The sequence below is a fragment of the Accipiter gentilis genome, chromosome 21 (genome assembly GCF_929443795.1).
Source record: "Accipiter gentilis chromosome 21, bAccGen1.1, whole genome shotgun sequence".
Lineage (NCBI taxonomy): Eukaryota > Metazoa > Chordata > Aves > Accipitriformes > Accipitridae > Astur > Astur gentilis.
In genome coordinates this window covers 7,397,462-7,416,423 of record NC_064900.1, presented here as the reverse complement: position 1 = coordinate 7,416,423, position 18,962 = coordinate 7,397,462, and the positions used below count along the sequence as shown (strand labels likewise).

General features: G+C 49.8%; 2 protein-coding genes across 3 annotated transcripts in view; one reads left to right on the top strand and one right to left on the bottom strand.

Annotated features, from left to right (window-relative positions):
* Positions 1-2,327: 2,327 nt before the first annotated feature.
* Positions 2,328-17,755, top strand: ATP1B1 (ATPase Na+/K+ transporting subunit beta 1). Its single transcript, XM_049824432.1, has 6 exons — positions 2,328-2,653; positions 5,302-5,430; positions 12,589-12,744; positions 13,509-13,693; positions 15,588-15,668; positions 16,349-17,755. Exons 1-6 carry the CDS (start codon positions 2,554-2,556, stop codon positions 16,613-16,615), a joined length of 918 nt encoding a protein of 305 aa, XP_049680389.1. The 5' UTR covers positions 2,328-2,553; the 3' UTR covers positions 16,616-17,755.
* The window catches only part of NME7 (NME/NM23 family member 7), a 91,438-nt gene continuing 90,180 nt past the window's right edge, over positions 17,705-18,962 (bottom strand). For both annotated transcript variants that reach the window (XM_049824431.1, XM_049824430.1), the window contains exon 12: positions 17,705-17,832. In XM_049824431.1, coding sequence (XP_049680388.1) covers positions 17,800-17,832 — 33 coding nt within the window. In that variant the 3' untranslated portion in view covers positions 17,705-17,799. The remainder of the gene's footprint in view (positions 17,833-18,962) is intronic.

The following is an 18,962-nucleotide window of genomic DNA, read 5'->3' as shown; positions in this document are numbered from 1 at the left end:
AGAGATGCCATTTACCCTCTTCCCTCTAGGTGATCAGCTCTCTCCCGTCACATAAATGCCGCCGAGAGCTGATTCTCCTAACCTAGGATGAAAAATCCGTGTGGCACACCTAGCTCCCATTGATCATGCGTAACGTATCACGGAGCATTAGGCAAACTGGACACTCCCAATCGAACACACACAGCCTTCTAGGCACACAACCGCTCTATACCTCCTGCGCGATACCCGTCCTCTTTCTAACCCACAAGCCTGCATGGCTTGGAGAAATCTGGTCGTATGCCTAAAGCTAAGGAGGCCATGCTCAGCTGCTGCCATGAGTGGTGACGTGACCTTGAGGGCGTCTGGCCTGTGTGGACCCAGCGTGGCTCCAGTAGGCTAAGGCTGATGGCCTAAAAAAGGAGGTCCTCTCAGTCAGCTCTGTCAGGGGCTGGTTCTGGGTCGTAGCCATGGATCACTCGGAGAAGGGTGCCACATTACGACTTGTCCCCTGACAGCTAGCTTAATGGCTTAGGGAGGGCAGGAGATGATGGTGGCCAGACTCCTCCTTCTTGAGATCTGACAAGAGCATGCTGAGGTTGGTTGGTTGGGTGGTCCTCAATTTCAGGCTAGGTCATTCTTGCAGGTAACCTAGGTGGTACCAAGGAAAGGCCCATCTTATATGCATTCATCCTGATTCCCAGACCAAAAACAAAAAAAAAGGAGGATGGAATGAAAGTTGAGAGAACATGTCAGTATCTTAAGGGCAAGAAAATATGTGGAATACAATATTGCAACCAAATAGGAAATTCAGAGGTAAATCCATGTAACTTTAACTGTCCTGTAACGGTGCCATGGGGTCAAGGCACGTTAGTTACTTGTGATCACAGAGCAGATTAGCGACGGTGCATTAAATGCCCTTTTCGGTTTTTTTTCTGTTTTCCTGCAAGGTGCAAGTCTAGGACTGATGAGACCGGGGCAGCAGGATGAGTTCCCAGGTCGAGATGCCGAGGCCCCCGGCGTGCTGGCCTCCCCCAGCTCCTCGCTGGCAGGACAGAAGGTAACCCCGCTCGCCCCCCGCGTCCCCGGGAGGGCGGTGCCGGACTCGGGAGAAGCACCGTGCCGCAGCGGTGGCACAGCCCGCCGGCGTTGCGGGCCCCGGGGAGCCGCAGGCCTGTTGCCCGGTGGACCCGGGCGGGCGGCGGCGGCGGCTCCGGCGGCGGCTTCGCTTGGGGACGACGCCTGCCCTGCGGGTCGGGTCGGGTCGGGCCGGGCAGCGCCGGGTGTCGTCCGCCGCCGGGGCTGCCCTGCCGGCAGCCGGGTGCCGGCGCGGCCCCGGGGCCGGGGGCGGCAGAGGCGCTTGTGCACCGCCCGGAAGGTCGGTCACCCTGCAAGGGCGGCCGCGGCCTGTTGCTCCCCAACCGCCCCGTCCCCGCTGCAGTCCGCCGGGGTGGGCGAGCGGGCAGGCAGGTCCCGCTCCCCGCCGCGCCCCCGGTTAGCCTCTGCCTGCCTGTCCGTCCGTCCGTCCGTCCGTCCGCCTGCCTCTCCCGGCAGGTGCTTCCAGCACAAAGGCGGCGGAGCGCGGCGGCGTGTGCATTCGATATTCCGCAGCCGGGTTACACGTGAGCCAGCCGGAGCGTGGCGGGGCCGGGAGGAGAGGGGCGGGCGGGCGGGCCGGTGCGGGGCAGCGGCGGCAGGAGGACGAGGAGGAGAAGGGAGGAGGAAGGCGGTGCTCGGCGCCCGGCCGATCGGCCTCTGCTGCGGCGCTGCCGGCTGCCCGGCCCGGCCTCTGCGGGAACCGGGACCCGCAGGGAGCGGGGTGGGGGTGGGGGTGGGGGTGGGGGGTGTCCTACACTTCCAGGCGGGGCCCCGCCGCCCCGGCACGAGCATGCACGCGCCCGCGCCTACAGGTGTGCAGGCGCGTGCCTACGCACCTGCGCCCGCGTGCAGGCGCAGCCACGCGCGCGCAGACGCGCGTGCAGCCACCCGGCGGGCAGGGGCGCGCGCCCACCCACCTGCATTCCCCCCACCACCACCACCGTGCGCGCGCCCGCGGGCCCGCACGTGACCGCCGCAACCCGCCCCGGCCCGGCGGCGGGGCAAGAGCTCAGGTGCGCGGCGGCGGACACGGACACGGACACGCGCTGCCGCCGGTGCCGCAGCCTCCCCCTCCCGCCCTGCCGCTCGCGCGGCCGGTGCGCCCCCCCCCCCCCGCCTCGGACCCCGCCCGCCGCTGGGCCACGCCCCCTCCGCGCGGCAGGCGCCGCCCCCCGGGCCTTCTGCCGGCGTCCATTGGCGAAGGCAGCGGCGGGGCGGAGCCGGCGCTGTATATGAAGGGGCGCGGCAGGCGGGGAGCGCGGCTGCTCTGTGCCCCGTGGGCTCCGCTCTGCTCCCCTCGCCGCTGCTCCCGCCCCTGCCCCCGGTCGCTTCCCCACCCCCCTCACGCTGCCCCGCAGCGCGGGCGGGCGCACCCAGACCACCCCGGTGCCGCGGGGCACGGAGCCCGGCCGGGGCCTGCCCGCGCCGCCCACCGAGGGCTAGACCTTTCCCCGCCGCTCGCCCGCCCCCCCGCTCGCCATGGCCCGCGGGAAGGCCAAGGACGGCGACGGCAACTGGAAGAAATTCATCTGGAACTCGGAGAAGAAGGAGCTGCTGGGCCGCACCGGAGGCAGCTGGTGTGAGTGCCGGGCCGGGGGCGGCGAGGCCGGGTCGGGGGGCGGCGGCGATGCGGCGGGCACTGCAGCACGGCCCGCGGCGCCCCGCCTCCGCCGGCTGCGGCGGGGCTGCGGCCCCCGGGGAGGGGGACGGGGACGGGAGCGGCGCGACGCGTCCCCCCGCGGAGCGGGGGGGGGGAAGGGGGGCGTGGGGCGCTGCCCGCCTAGGTTCGACCTCAGGTGGGGCCGGGGGTGAGGGAAGGTCGGCCCCCGGCCCCGGGATGGAGCCTGGGGCGGGCCGACCTTGGCGAGGGCGCCTCGTCCTTGGGTCTCCTTCCCCGGTGGCTGGCCCGGCCCGGGAGCATCGCCGTCGGGGGAGTCTGCCCTCCCAGCCGTCATCTGTCTGCCTTAGACTTCGGGGTGCCTTTCCTTTTCTTCCATCTTCTCCGGATAAAGAAAACCGAGCTAATTTTACCTCGTCGAGAGAGAACAATTGGCTTTTAATGCCTCCGCAAGAAGGAAATGGCTATATGTGTGTTCGTGATTAAATGCTCATGATGTATTTATTAGGTGCTGTACAAATAGCACTTAGACTAAGAGGCTTTTAACGTTTTCTTTACGCAAATAGACAGTCTTCCAGTTGCTGCCAACCACAGCTGGTGTGCCACCCTTGCGATGTTGAATTCGGCTCCTGTTGTAATGGATCAGCCGGAGGTGCCACGTCCGGAGCTGCCAGCTTTAGCTCTGGCGGGCGGGCGGACTAGAGCAGGCTTCTGCTGTATCTTTACGTGAGCAGAATTAGGTTGTGGGTGCGCATGGATAGGTATTTTCTGCTCCTGAGGCACCAGGCAACTGCGCAGTGCTTCAAACGCGGAGGCTGAACCAGGTCCTTCTCCCAGAGCGCCCGTACTTATCCGCCTAGGACTGATTTCCATTTGCGGAGTCGATCTGCAGGCTGATGATCCGATTCCTCTGTTATAAACCTACCTGTTGCGGGAAGCTTTCTCGTTCAACCTTGTTGTGCTCGGTTGCTAGGCCCGCTGTGCGTTTTCTGAGACCTCGGAGTGTTTTTGACCTTTAAGGTGTCTTTGGCGTTAAGAGCATCCTGGCTGGGAACCTGATTAAATAAGCTACCTCCCAGCGTTTGCCTTCTGATGTTACAAAACTCAAAGGCGTTACGCTGCAGACAACAGCATTAGTGTTTGGTTTGTTACAACAGCACCTCCTATGACCATGCTCTGGAAAAAATTTCCACACGTCCCTGACGTCACAGCCATTTGCTTTACGCTGCCTGGATACCAAAGAGTGCTTTTAACTCCTGGAGCACCACGTTACCGCACCGAGCTCTGTCCTCCAGCCCTGGCTGCCTCCCCTGCTTCAGGTGCATGTGAGGAAGACGAGAGGATGGAGTGCCTTTCTGACAGTGGCCCTCAGCCTTCGTGTCGCTGGCTGTCCCTCCTGCTCGCCTGTCTTTCATAGACTTGAAAAGAAAGCTACCAGAACTGCCTGCTTTCATTGGGAGGCTTCTCCAGTGATGAAGGTTTTTTTTACGATAGAGCTGGGGAGCGAGGAGGAATACTTCTGCCTACCGCTTCCTCAGCTTCCCTTGTAGCTCATCGCTTCAAGTCCTTCAAATAAACCTCCTATTTTTTTATTTGCAATTAGATGAGGACAGTCCGAGATCAAGCAGGCTCTCTTTCAAGTACTCTTTGGCCTCTCTGCTGGCCTGCTTGTTCCTGCAGCCTGATTAGCATAGAGTTGCTTGGCATGGGCTGGCTTATCCTTCCTGTAGGCGGCCTGGTGATGCCTAGTACAGCATGTTACTGTGCAGTTAATCAGTTGAGATAATCCTTGTAACTGGTAACTGATACCCAGAGTCTGAGCCATGCTGCATCTCTAGGTTCTTAGCCACTCCCCCCTAAAATTATTCTAGGCATGTCCCTTTAGACCAAAACTATATTCAAGCTTTCATTATGTAACTCACTTTTTAATTGGTATGAGCAGTGCTGGAGTGCCTTTGTAGACATACAAGGCTGGTAAACGTGCGGTACTGTGACATGTCTGAGTGCTTTCCTACATTTGAGATTGAGCATTGGAACTAATCTGGGCCCGAATTCTGCTCCCGTTGTCTTTAATGGAGGGGATAGCCCGAATTACTAGGGGATGTCCAGCTTTGCAATCGCTTGTAAACTGGAATGAAACATTTACTGTAGACTCTCCTGGAAATAGCTTTGAGGCCCAGAGCTTTGCGGAATGGGTGTCCTTCAGAGCACACCCGTGGTATGGATTCTTGCCCTTGGGCACTTGCTTCGCTGAACGTCTGTCACCTGTGATAGTGTGCGATGGTGGTACTGGGTCAGCCAAGGGATCTTTTAAAATATGGAAAAACTTCGTTTAGTCTTCATGTTTTACAATCGCAAATCCTGATTCGTGGATTTCTAGGTTTTCAGGGGCTCATGCTTTCAGTCCTCCAAACAACTGGAGTGAGTTACATTTTCTGTCTGCATCAGGGCGTAATCTCACTGTTAAATATATGCCTCTGCAAACAGGGCTTGCTATCTGAATTCAGCGTGGTGGGCTCTTCCTTGCAGGTGGCAAAGGTTGGAAATTTTGTCCTGAAATGTGACTGCCTTGAGGGCTTGATTTGATTCTTCTTTGTTTTCTCTTGCAGTTAAGATCCTCCTCTTCTATGTCATCTTCTACGGTTGCCTGGCAGGTATATTCATTGGGACCATCCAAGTGATGTTGCTCACTGTCAGTGAATTTGAGCCCAAATACCAGGATCGAGTGGCACCTCCAGGTAACTAAATAGGAGGCCCATGTTTGACTTGGTGCAAGCTGTTCTGGGGAGGCGGGTTGGTTACTCACCTCAAGAAGGAGGATGAAATAAGCATGTCGTTGCTGCAACACATTTGTAGGGGGTGGGTATGTTCTCAGCCTTCTGTGTTAACAGTACTGAGGCTTGAAGGCAATCCTGCTAGAATTAAAGGTTGCATCACATGAAATATGCCTCCTGTCTGAGAGGAGCTCAAACCTGGTTTGCTCTTCCCTTCCCCTAAAACAAAGCGATGGAGTGAGGCTAAGAGGCTTCACTTGAGAACGAGTTGTATGAAGAAGCTGGATTCAGGTTTTTTTTTCCCCTAGCCACTGTGTTCCCATGGGTAAGTGAAGGGACAAAGGTAAAATGTTAGCTTTATCAGTGAATCTGCGGTGCACAAGGAGAAAGGGGACGGTACCAACTCTGGGTGTGCTTACTGAATTGTATTAGCCAACACTGAACTACACGGTGTGATGTAGAGGAGATGGTTGCATTTACTAATGGGTATTTCAATTGAATGTGTTGTGGGAGGTTAAAAGCAGGTCTTGTAGTTGCTGATGCATGACCTATAAAATAAGTCTCTGCTCAAAATTAAAACAATCAGTCGAGCAGTGTCTGTGGCCAGCCTGCCTTGGGTAGGGGCAAATGGAGTAACTAGCCCTTGCCGCAGGTTTCCCTGCTCTGCCTGTCCTGGCTCTGCTGTGCTATCTGATTCCCGCCGCAGCCAGCGGCAGCTCGGAGCGTGGGGGGGGAGCTGCGCAACTGCTGCTTTCCCACATTACAAATGACCTTGAGGCTGGCTGGCACTGGGGATGGTAACGATCTGTCTCCAGTTGCTCTGTAAAACAGTTCAGAAGCTTTTAATAACAGTGGTATTTAAGTGACAATTGTGAGGCTGATGGCTTGTAGCTACAGAAGTTGGCTCTAGTGTTGCACGGTGTCTTAGAGCCCCGCTGTCTGCAGTGCTATGCTGTGATTATTCCCTGCTCTTAACAACATGAGGAACGTTACCATCACCAAATGGTGTTTTAAATTGGCAAAGAATCATCTTTTTCAGATAACTGCTCTTCCACCAGCACTTTTTAAAGACAGAAAAGAGACTGGAACTGCTGTGTTAGTGTGTGGCACTTCTTAATGTACCAACATGGCTGGGGTAAATGCTGTCTTAAGCACCGAAAGTGGCTGTTTCTGTCTCTGCAATGGGCTCTGACATTTGCAGGAAAGACTAAACTGTCACTGATACTGCCCAGAGCCATTAGCTGCATCTGAAAAGCCAACACGGCTAACAGTGGAGTAGTTGTTACTTTAATAATGTGTTTTTCCCCGGCCGAAGCCCAGTGGTCTCACCAGACATGAAATAATTAGCGAAGAAGCCCATGGATCTTGGGTCACATCCAGATAGACCTGCTGTTTAGCCTGATGTCACATAATTACTCATTCTAGGTAAACTGTTCGCTTTCTGTGTAATAGCAGTTTGCGATTCCAATTTCAAAGCAACTCTGGTAAAATTTCTGTGTAAGATTTCAGCCTGCAGAGGTTTTTTTTATTCATCTCTCAATTGCATGCTGCACCAGTTTTTCTGGGGCTTACCCTTTTTTTAACCAAAAGAAGGAACTGAATCTTGAGACCCTCTTGTAGCATATACTACGGAAATCAAAATGGAGGAAGAATGAAAAGGTCGTAGGGGATCTTTGTAATGCGCTTTCAGGACATGTACTGAAATCATGGGATCCCACTCCTTGAATATATGACAGTAGGGACCCCAATAAACAAGGGTTTTGAACCAAGCTGTAATGGCACATGCATACAACTTCAAGGAAACAATTACCAGTTAATAGCACATGGTCTTTTGCAGGGCATTATGTGACAACTCTTTCTACAGATGAGGACAAGCTGGGGGTAAGGCGTGGCGGAGGAGTCAGTTCCTCATCCTCTAGCACAGCAGCCATTATACCACAATGAGTCAAAAATAGCCTTTTAATGTAGGCTTTCAGAGGGACTGACAGTGTAGTGAGTTGCTGCATCGCTGTGTTGGGCAGGTCAGCAGTCCCTGTATTCCCCTGCTGTGCAGGGCTCTCCCCTGTGCTGCAAGCACCACTGCTTTTCTGACAACGAACACATGTGTGGGCATGTTCACTCCTGCACTTGGTGAGCATCAAACTCGAATTTTTTTGTGATATGGGACCCCTGCAGACTATGAACTACCTAAAGTAGGGTGGTGTGCAATTCTAATTCCTGGTTCTTGTGGGAAGATTTGCAAGCCAAGTAAGTATATTGGCAGCTTGATAGGGCCTTGGATTTTCTAGGAAGCTAGAAAACCTGGTTTTATTCTTGTTACAGTGCTCTGTCCTTGGGCAAGTCACTGCTGTCAGCCCAAAATGGCTGGGAAAGAGGAAACTACACTTCCCTTCATGATTTGCAGGAGAAAATGCTGTAGGGGCTGCTATGGTACCATTCTTGTTCTGAAATACAACAGATTTTGTAACAGCAACAGAACCTACAGGATGTTTTATTGAGTTATTGACATGGGTATAACATTGAAAGCCATAAAGTGCTATTTTTGTAGCCAAGTGTCATTAATATGCTAATTGGCTTCTGCATTGAACACAACAGGAATGTTACACAGGGCTTCAGGGCAAGCTGAGTTTTGTACCTTCCCATGATACTTTTTCCCCCCACCTCCTCTTTTGTCTTGGGGTGGGGGGAGGGACAGTGCAGCTCGCCTTCTTGTCCAGCCTTGCCATTGTATTGTGACAGCCCCAGCTCCCAGTTCCATGTGTGCTGCTGGCTCAGACTATGCTTTAAGCACAGAGGACTTATCCTGCTAATAGGGAAGGGTGAGGATATTGCCTCTTAAACACAGTGTACTGTGTTTAAAAAATAATACTCCATTCTCCTCCTCTTCCCCACCCCAATATAAATTGGGCTGTGTATCCTGCCATCTTGTGGCGTGCATCCTGTGAAACGCAGCATCCCATCACTAGGGCTGGTGTAGGGGGGAGAGCTCACTGCTGCCTGTGGCTCTTTTTAAGTGGCAGCTGGCAGGAAGAATCCCTGCTCAGGCCAGGGGATTTCAGGTGTCCCTGCTCCAAGTGCTGCCTGTCCCATGATGTATCACGGAAAAGGTTGGTGTGGTGTGAATTCTCCACTTGGCTTATTTAGCTTGGATAGCAGTGGGGCGGTAGCAGGAAGGCCCCAAGGAGCATGTGCTGCCTCCTGTGAAGTCACACTTTTCTGCTTTTGTTGTCTCAGCACCTCTGTTTGGAAAAAAATCTCCGAATCTCAAGCTCCAGGGATGTTACCTGCCAAGCAGATTTTGCTGCATTTGTAGAAAACTTATACCTGCTTTTTGTACTTTGGGGATGAGGTAGAAGGTGACTGGAAGCTTGGAAGGACATTGCTTGGTATGGAGGCTTTTAAAGCCTATCCTCATTTAGTGAGCTGGGGGTGATGGTAAATAGGAATGGTGTAGTGATAACTCAGTTTGTCATCTGTGTCATCCCCGGAGTGTTCAGACTCATTCTGAACCAAGATTACACGGCACTTGGAAGTGAGCATTGCATGATGAAGCAAGAGTGGTTACTATGGACTTACACAACCATTCCTAATAACAAGCCCGACTTCCCACTTCTAGCTTCTCCATCTTCACCCTCAGGACACTTTTTCCTGAACTCTTGCTCTTGCAGTGTAGAATGATAAAGTCTATATGGAAAATCTGGTTTTAAATGAACTTGAATAAATGTGACTTTAATCTGCAACTGTGGTTTGGAAGTGGAACTGTAGCTTAAAAAAAAAAAAGAAGAAATCGATGAGTTTACACGCTTTTTTTTTGCTTTTGGTATCTCTGTACATTCACAGAGCTAGAAAGCCAACAGAAGGTGGTGTCTGTTACCAAGTCAAGGCATCACTCGTCATTTATGTGGATGGTGTCAGTCAAGTGAAGATAGGAATTGTATCTCCTAGCAATGCACTCTTAAGAGCCAATTGCAGAAATTTTCTAAAGTAGTTCGTCAGTATTTTAGCAGTAAGTCACTTAACTCTTCCAGGGGTGAAGAACAGCATCACCACACATGACACCATGGTGCATCTCTGTGGTAATAGCATGAGATGCAGAACTGTGGCAAACAGATTATAGTCTGAAGATGGGGAGAGGGTTGTCTAGACTCCTGGCTATGAAAGCACTTGAGGCTTTGTTTCTTTTCCCCCATAGGACTTGGTTTTGATGGCTTCCTCATGTGCATGGAGTCCTTAAGAGGCTTATTCATGCCTGTAACTTATTGGAGCCATGTACTTCCTTAGGTGTCTAGCCCATGGTAGGTAGCACTGGAATGGCTCAACTTTGTGGTTTTCTTTCTTGTCCTGCTTGCTTCAGTTCCCTAATGGGGATGAGAGAAGGTTTCAGAAAGGTTACAGAAGTGTTCTGCAGAGGTTACCTCCTCTCGTCCTATGAAACCAACACACTTTTTTTTAAACAAGATTGCTTAAGAAGGATTCGGTGATAGCGCTGCTCTGGTAACAGCACTGAAGCTTTATTTTGGCTATGCGGTGTAGAGATGGAAAACAAAGAAGGAAATGATGGATCTGTGCTTAGGGCTTTGTGTCTGGTCAGCTGCAGGCATGTGAGAATGGAGGTTGTGGGAGAAGCCAGTAATATGTTTTTAATCAGAATAAAGCTATTTTTCATAACGAAGTCTTTTGTCTTCACAAATATTTACTTCCTTGATCTCTGCTTTGCTCTTGTTGTAAACAAAGCAAGCACCTGCTGTATTAAAGTCTGGTCCAGTCTGGTTCATCCAAGTACCTGTAAATGCCCCCAGTTAGGCTGAAAGCAGCTCAGCTATGGCCCCAGGCTGAGTCTACCTGGCAGGAAGGGTTGTTCTCTTGCTCTGGCTGCTGGAACGGGTGCACAGAGGTACTGCTTGGGCTTCAGTGCCATTCTGCAAAGATTTGCAAGACGGAGATGCTTTGGGATGGGAGTCTGTTCTCCCAGCCACTTGTCTCATGGGCAGAGGGTTGGCTTTGGACTGTATGTATCAGTGGCCAGGCTCTCCGAACCAGAGAACAGGGACATTCTGCTAGGTGACTGTCACACCTCAGGGTGTATATTGCTGACCTTCCCTTTACACCTGCCATGCCTGCATGGGTGCCTTTATGCATTACCTTGGACAAGACAAAAAACAGAGGTGGGGAGTTCCTATGTTTTAGAGGTCCTGAGCAAAGCTGATAGCTCAACTGCCTGACTGAAGCTTAACGCCTGGCCAGTCTTTCCTGAATTTTATATTTATACACTTGAATAACACACCTGTAACTTGAACTCTGGAAAAGGCAGACCCAGGAGAGGAACCAAGGCCTGGCCTGCCTTTGCTGCAATTCCAGATAGCCACTTTGAGTGACTCTGAGCCTGTTGCTTCCCGGCTGAGTGGTAACATGAGGAGGGGTTGGCAGGATGGAAGTCCCTTACTAAAATTGAACCCAGCTTATTTATTTTATATATATTTATTTATAACGGTTTGTGAAACAAGAAAGCAAGTCATTGGTCAAAAAGGGGTTGAAAGCTACTGACTTTGAAGGATAGGATGTAGTTCTGCTAGTGGAGTAGTCAGTTGCTTCTAAACTTGTAACACTCAACCTGGTCAGTTTGTACCAGAGGGAGTTTTGAATGGTTAAAGCTGCTTCCTGGAATAAAACTTGAAACCCCCAGGCTACTCGCTGGATGTCTCTCTATCTTTGGCGACTAGGAGCTGCGTTTAGGGGAACAAAGCTAATCTTTGTCCTAGGTTACAAATTCCAACTCGGTGGGTAGTGGTGGGGCGGGCGGGCGGGGGGGGGGAAGGGGGGGAGCGGTGAGCTGGCCTGAGGAGGGACTAAGCAGAAGCACTCAAGTGGCTGTGGAAAAATTGCTGGAGTCACAAGCTCTTGTGGGTTGGGGCCAGCCAGCTAAGCTGCCCGAGTTTTGCACCAGGGGAACTTGTTGGCAACAGGCCTGTTCTGAAAGCTGTCAAAGCAAATGCTGCTCCCCTGCTCCTTTTTCTTGTTCTTGCTAAAATGAGGATGACAAACTGAACAGAAGTCAAGACCTCAATAATTACAGTGGCAGCCACAAAAGCAGCATGAACTCCAGTTCCCATTACCTAAGTTTAAAGTGTTAGCCCTGCATCAATGCGTTCAATTAAAATGTGACCTAAACATCACGGAGGAGCAACTATTTCCGAGTCCCATAATGAAAAGCAAAGGGGTTGGCACCTATCATCTGTGGGTATTACTTGTATCTAGTCCCTTCTCTTCTCCATGTATTCTTTTTCTATTCATCCTCCTAAAGTCAAAAGCAGAGCTAGTCACGCAGCCCAGAATCTAGGACAGTCTTTGAAACATCTCTCCCATGTGGTGGTATTTCCTACTCACCTACTTGGTGACGAGCTTCTGATTAGAGAGCTCAGCAGGCTATTTCTGCAATCAGAAATAACTCCTTATGGAGTGAAAAGACCAAGGAAAATGATCAGGCTGATTAATTTACTAAGTGAGAAAATGTCTCCTGCCCTGCATCCTACAAGGGAGACTGCACGTAGGTAATGTGGATTACAACCACCAGAGAGTGACCGTACCTGACTTGGGGAACCTCTTGTCTTTCATTGCAGAGGTTCATGAGTGGACGGCTCTGATGCATCCTAAATGCGTAACGTGTTTGGCAGACTTTCAAGTCAACCTATTAGGGGTACATACATAAGAGTAGGCTTCTGTGGGACTTTATTTTGTGCGGTTGGTTTCACATGCAGACAGCTTCCCTTCTGTCCTTCAGGAGAAGGCGGAAGTGGGCAGGGGACCTGTGGTTGACTTTTTTTTTTTTTTTTTTTTTTTTTTTTGAAAACCTTGACTTGTAGCCTCCTTCCTGGATTCTGCAATTTTTATCCGCTTAGCGATGCAAACGTTGTGATGAATATTCCAGACTGTTGTTGGAAAGAGGATATAAGAGCCTGTCAGAGCCTCCCCTCTACTAAGCTTAAGCTGTTTTGTGCAAGTCCTGAAGTCTGAAAAATAGAGATTATTAGAATGAGTTATGTTCTTGGTGTGCGTTGCATTGCCTGGAGGCTGTGTAGCTCTCGGGTGTACTTAATGTTTTCTTCCTGATTTTGCTTTTCCTAGGACTGACTCAAATCCCCCAGGTACAAAAGACAGAAATTTCCTTTACTGCCTCGGATCCCAAAAGTTTTGAGCCGTATGTGAAGAACCTTGAGAAGTTCTTAAAGGACTACAGTGCTGATCAACAAACTGAAAACATAGTATTTCAGGACTGTGGGGGTAAGTCTTGATTGTTTCCTGAGGGCTTTGACCAATGCATCAGGTCCCTCAGAAGCTGAGGGTGAGCAGTGGTGGTCTCTGTCTTTGGCCATTCCTTTTACCGTAACCAATGGTACGTTGGTAAACTGGCAGGCTCTGGTTTCAGTCATACGGCTGCTCAATAAATTCATTTGGACAGACCGGACTTGGCCAAGGGTCTACCTAGAAGCTTATCGTAGAGGTTATATGGTTGGCAACTCCCAAATTTCACTTGGAGAAAGTTGCAGCTGACTCTCAGAAGCACATGGCGCTGACCTTATCCTCTCCGAAAACCCCGTGGTTTTACTGACAACTTTGCTAAAGCCAGCGTTGGTCCTCTTGGTGCAATGCAGCAAAACATCTGGGAGTTGTTAACCATTAATAGATTATATGTAATAATGCAAATGAGACTATCACCTCATAATATGTGCATATAAAATCTGAAGGGAACGCACTTGTTAAAGCTGCCCCCAAAAAATCTCTGGGCCAGTGGATTACAAATGTGTTTGTTCTCTTGTTACCTGGAATAATCCTCAGTTAAAAAACAGAACCCCTGCAAACTTGCCGGTCTGGGACCAGCCCACACGGGGGTGGCTGGGTGCAGGTCTGTGGTGTCAGCCTCAAGAAGGTGATGTCACTTACCTGTTTGGGCGAGGGGGGAAACCAAACTACACAGTGAAGCGTAAGTTCCTGACAAGCAGATCATGTTGCATATGGTTGTCTTTTCATTCCCCCACCGTGAACAGAAATACCTACTGATTACAAAGAGAGAGGACCATATAATGATGCCCAGGGCCAGAAGAAGGTCTGCAAATTCAAACGTGAATGGCTGGAAAACTGTTCTGGAATAAATGATCCTACCTTTGGGTACAGGGATGGCAAACCATGCATCCTGGTCAAGCTCAACAGAATTATCGGCTTCAAACCTAAGGCAAGTATCTCTTCCCTTTCTAGCAGAAGCTACTGACACGGAGGAGGAATTGGTTGCAGATTTGCTGTGCCTGCTTTGCCATCTCTTGAGAGAGATCAGTATTAAACCCCTTCTGCAGAGCAGAAATTGTGAGATGATTTGAGTAACTGGCTTTAAAAATACAATTTTCATTAAAAAGCAATGAAAACTGTGCATGGCAAGTTGGTATAACAAGTAGCAATGAACCTCACAGTGCAAACTCCCGGTTATGTGCCTGGTAACTTCTGAGCCTGCTAACTGAACTGCTCTAAAGGGGCATTTTCTTCAAATCTTATACCCATTTTCAGTTCCCGTGTGCTTCCATGCGACTGTCCCAGACCGACTCTATCTGTAGTGAGATCAGTACATTGTGTCATGCCCTGATCTGCTACATTCTTTCCTCAGGCAGTGTAGAGTTGCCTGCCTTGCTAAAACCACTTAATTAAATGAAGTAGTGCTAATATTAACTATCAGACTGAAACATAGGCTATAAAGCGTAAACTACATCTGAGAGTCAGGCACAGCTCTTGCTGCAAGGAAGGTGAAGAGATCTTTAGGTTATTTAATGCAGTTTCCCAGACGCTGTAGGATGCCTCTGTTGCCCGCTTGCCCTGTGCTGCACCTGAAGGCATGTTTGCAGTAATGCTGAAAGATGTTAATCTGGATAGGAACAGTTTTCACCTTTAGTTTTTTCCCCAACACATTTAAATGCTAAAAAATTCTGTAAGAATTCAGTGGTAGAGCACATGCTGTTGAATAAGGTGGTATGCAAAACCTGCCCCTCCATCTTCGGGATGGAAAACAGTGCGAATGGTGTGCTAAGCCATCTTCACCAGCATCTATCACTGCAGTCGAGGATGGGGAATGGTGCCGTCTGGCTAACGAGTTGCGAGGGATGTTTTTCTTCGAAGGGAGCCTGTCCTGTGCAAAAGAAATGAGTTGAATTTTGGCTCATCTGATCTAGGGTGCAAACAGTGGCTGCATTTTAGCAGGAACGTGCTGTGCTTGGTACGTGGTGGCTGTGGGATGACATAAGATGTGCACGTTTGATGATGGGAAGGGAAGGGTTTGGTGTGTTTCTCTTTTCTTTGCCGCAGAGCTCTGAAGAGCTCCAGACTGCATTAGGCAGCAGGGCCTAGTCAGGGAATAACTTCACATGTTTCGTTTAGAAATGACGTGTGTATCCAAGGCAGTATTTGTTTTCCTCATTCCACGCTCCAGCAGAGAGACCCTATAGCTCTGGTGTCGGGCAAGGTGCGTGTAAAGCAGGTCTGAGAGTTGCAAGGTTGCGAAGCAAAACTACGGCACTTGTCAAGAGACCAACATCAGAGTTGGCACTCCCCACCTCTCCCTGACACACTCAGAGCCTTTGTCCTTCCCTGTAGGTGGTGTCAAAGTTCAGCAATGTCAGGGTGCGACTGCCACTCCTTGTTCCTTCTTCTGCATTTCCAGTCCTAACCGCATGCACCTGGCAGGCAGGCGGTGAATCCTCCCGCAGTGTGTCTCTTCCTGCCACTGCCCAGGCTTTGCACAAACAAGCCCCGCTAGCTAGCACTGTGCCATGAAACACTTTTCCCAGCGACACCATGAAATTACAAATAGCCTGGTCTGCTTGCCTTGCTATCTATCCACAGCAGTAAAGCTGTAAGAACAGACAACAGCTCTGCTTGGGTTAAGTTCCCCTGCTTCTAGTTGTGTTACGCTGCTCGTCCCTCCCGAGAACCACCACCAACAGCTGTTGCCTCTGAAACTGAGCTGAAGTGATTCCGGTTAAGGGCGTATGTTTGGTACCATTGACCTTTGCTGCTGCAAAGGTGCTGCAGTCTGCTGAGAAGTGTCTGGTGTGTAACGTCCCCTTGTCTTGGCTTTCTTCTAGGCCCCGGTAAATGAGAGCCTCCCTCCAGAAGTTATGGCAAAATACAACCCATATCTCATCCCTGTCCACTGCAGTGCCAAGGTAAGTCGAAGTGCAATAGAGCAAAGTCGGGAAGCTGCAGGGGAAGACTTCAGTCTTTGTCCAAGTGTAGTTATCCCTCTCTGCCTTTCTGCAGACAACAGGGGTGGTTCTTACTTGGGGTGTCCCCCCCTCTTTGTAACAGGAGTGTCTCAAAACCTCACTGATGATGGATGACAGTTAGCACTGCCCTCACAGGGAGGGGTAAAAGCAGGGCCAGATAAGGAAGAGGCATCCTCAAAAGTAGCCATTTTGCTTCCAAGTGCTGTACTGGAGCTCCTGGCATGGTTGGCTGAAAAAGTGACTCCAGGGCAGAGCTGTTTTATGTGACACTGTAAAGCAGCTGAGAAGAGGTAAACTTTTTTTTAGCCAAAGAGAGCGCATTGGTAAGATAGGAAGCTATGGTGGTTTCCAAACGTGTAAAGTGGTTGAGGCTTTAAATAAAGGGAAGTCCTTTTCCTGGCTGATGCATGCTGCGAGGTGCTCACTGAGTAGCTACTGGTTAGACAGGGCTTCAGTGTCCTCTCCGGTGTCGGGATGTCCTCGTGCTGTCAAGGTGAGGATCAGTGATGACCGAAGAGAGGTCGCGGTCTTGGTGAAAAATAACAGATGCTGCTAGGGGCAAGGGCTGCAAAAGGTAGAGTTGGGGTGATTGTCATTGTTCTTCCTTTTCCCACCTCTAGAGAGAGGAGGATGCAGACAAAATAGGCACAGTGGAGTACTACGGGATGGGCGGCCACCCTGGCTTTGCCCTTCAGTACTACCCCTACTATGGCAAGCTCCTGCAGCCGCGGTACCTGCAGCCGCTGGTGGCCGTGCAGTTCACCAACCTGACATACGACATTGAGGTGCGCGTGGAATGCAGGGCCTACGGGCAGAACATCCAGTACAGCGACAAAGACCGCTTCCAGGGACGCTTTGATATTAAATTTGACATAAAAAGCAGCTGATTGTAAGCACAACTCTCTTCCCATCCCCCTCCTGCCCCTCCTCCTAGCCATTTAAAAAGGTTAAAAAAAAAAAAAAAAAAAGAACAAAAAAGAAAACCTACTAGTCTTGAACAAACTGTCATACGTATGGGACCTACACGTAATCTATATGCTTTACACTAGCTTTCTGCATTTACTAGGTTAGAATGTAAACAAAGTGTAGCAATAGTGACAAATATTTATTCTACTGTAAATGACAAAAGAAAACAAAATTGAGCCTTGGGACATGCCCATTTTTACTGTAAATTATGATTCCATAACTGACTTGTAGTAAGCAGTGTTTCTGGCCCCTAAGTATTGCTGCCTTGTGTATTTTATTTAGTGTACAGTACTATAGGTGCATACTCTGGTCATTTTTCAAGCCATGTATTGTATCTGTTTTCTACTTCTTGTGAGCAAAGACTTTTGCTGTCCAAGGTGTAAATACTCAATGGGACTAGAACTGGCATGATACTTCTCATTATTTTGTTCCTTTTCAAAGAAAGGCCCACCTGTGAGATTATATTTAACAGCACTCCATAAGGCTTCTGACTTTTCTGTGGTGTTAGGGTTTTTTTATTTGGAGGGGTGGCAGGGGAAACTAACTTAAGTGAAGTTAAAGAGAATAGATGATTGTGTACTGTGCTCTGTAGCGAATGCTGTCTCTCTCTCCACCTTTTCCCTCATCCTCCAGTATGTTGTGTGAGAGACTGGGTCAGACTATCACTCTCCTCAGTGATAGGCATAACTCCTTGCTTTGTATATTTTCTTTTTCTTTTTTTTTCCTGCTGGAGGCATCGCACACTGTGGTGCTAATGTCTTTATTGAATGTTTTAACCATTTTCATGGTGGAAGAATTTTATATTTATGCAGTTGTACAATTTTATTTTTTCTGCAAGAAAGTGTAATGTATGAAATAAACCAAAGTCACATGTTTGAAAATAAATCTTTATTTTAAACTTTATAAAAGCAATGCAGTACCCCATAGAATGGTGTTAAATGTTGTCTAAAAGTGCAAAACTCTATGTTCTAACATGTAATAATAGCCAGGAGTACAGTGCTCTTGTTGATCTTGTATTTCAGTCAGGTTGAAACATTGGACAAATAAACGAATGAACACACCCTTCTGTGTGCACGTCTTTTGCGTTGGGTGAGGATGGAGGCTGTTAGTTGTCCAGAATCTTGAAGAAGTACTGCACCTATTTCAAACACAAAATACATCTTTATCATGATGGAGATAGTCGAAACATGCCTTAGGGTTGCCTTCAAGTGCTGCTCCCACCTGTGAGCAAAGGTGTTGCGCAGCAGCTCTGGAACAGCCTGAAATTTTTCCCTGAGCTGTGAGCTGCATTAGAGGCTGCTGTGGCACACTTGCCCCTGATCACACCAGTCAGGAACCCAAAAAGTCTTCAGTGTATTCGTCATTACTGCAGGTTCTCCAGGTCTGGAGCCACAGGCCACGCATTCTAGTAGTAACTACAGGTAAAAATTGGTTTTAGCTGTAGGGTGGGTTAAAGCACCCACCAGCGCTATGTGCTGCAGGTCCGGGGGGGGGGCACACATGAAGTCGCAAGTGGAAGAAAGAGTTTTGGGGCAGTGATGTGTTGTTCTGTGCTGCTGCTGGGCCAACAGTGAACAGGCTCTGCCTGACAGGGCTGCTCCGATGTGACAAATGTGGCAGCTGGCTTCCTGCAGGAGCCGAGATCACTTTATGCTGCATGACGCAGATTACCAGGGAGAATTTCTCTGTGTAAAGTAACAAAACATGACTATCCTAGAGCAAGCTGCTTGATGAAGCCTTTCTCATCAGAACGCACGATACTGGAAAAGCAAGCTGCTGAACTTTTTGCCATCTGCTAGAAGGAAAAGCGCAGTTACGGTAGGCTCTGGCAGTTAGCGTATGCTTTTGGCTGTTTCATGCTATTCCGCAGGAGCCGGAGGAAATCTCACCTGCAACTGTTTCACTGCTGCTGTATGTTTATAGCGCAGCACGGATTTAACAAAGACGCTGTGATTAAAGCGCTAAAATACTCCCCAAAGCAAGCTCCACTTGCACAAGAGCTGCAGGAAAGCTGAGCCATTTTGGCTCCCAGCAGTTGGTAGGTGTACTACTGCTGCTGGTTTTTGGGAGGGGGTGGGGGGTGGTGCATGGCTCAAGGTTTGTTAGGATCAACTGCCCCTACAATTCAAGTCTTTGGTGCACAGCCTGTGGCAGTTTTAAAAAAAAACAAACAGCAGCAACAGAGAAAACCCCAACTCTGAACTGCTTTATAAATAAAAGACCCAACTCATTGTTAGATAACCTACTTCCTTTTAAGTTACTATATGA

Bases quoted from the DNA above. Each gene is read 5' to 3' on its own strand.
- ATP1B1 (XM_049824432.1), top strand. From the start codon at position 2,554: ATGGCCCGCGGGAAGGCCAAGGACGGCGACGGCAACTGGAAGAAATTC. The intron at 13,694-15,587 runs GCAAGTATCTCT...GCTTTCTTCTAG, and splicing joins TTATCGGCTTCAAACCTAAG to GCCCCGGTAAATGAGAGCCT. The intron at 15,669-16,348 runs GTAAGTCGAAGT...TCCCACCTCTAG, and splicing joins CTGTCCACTGCAGTGCCAAG to AGAGAGGAGGATGCAGACAA.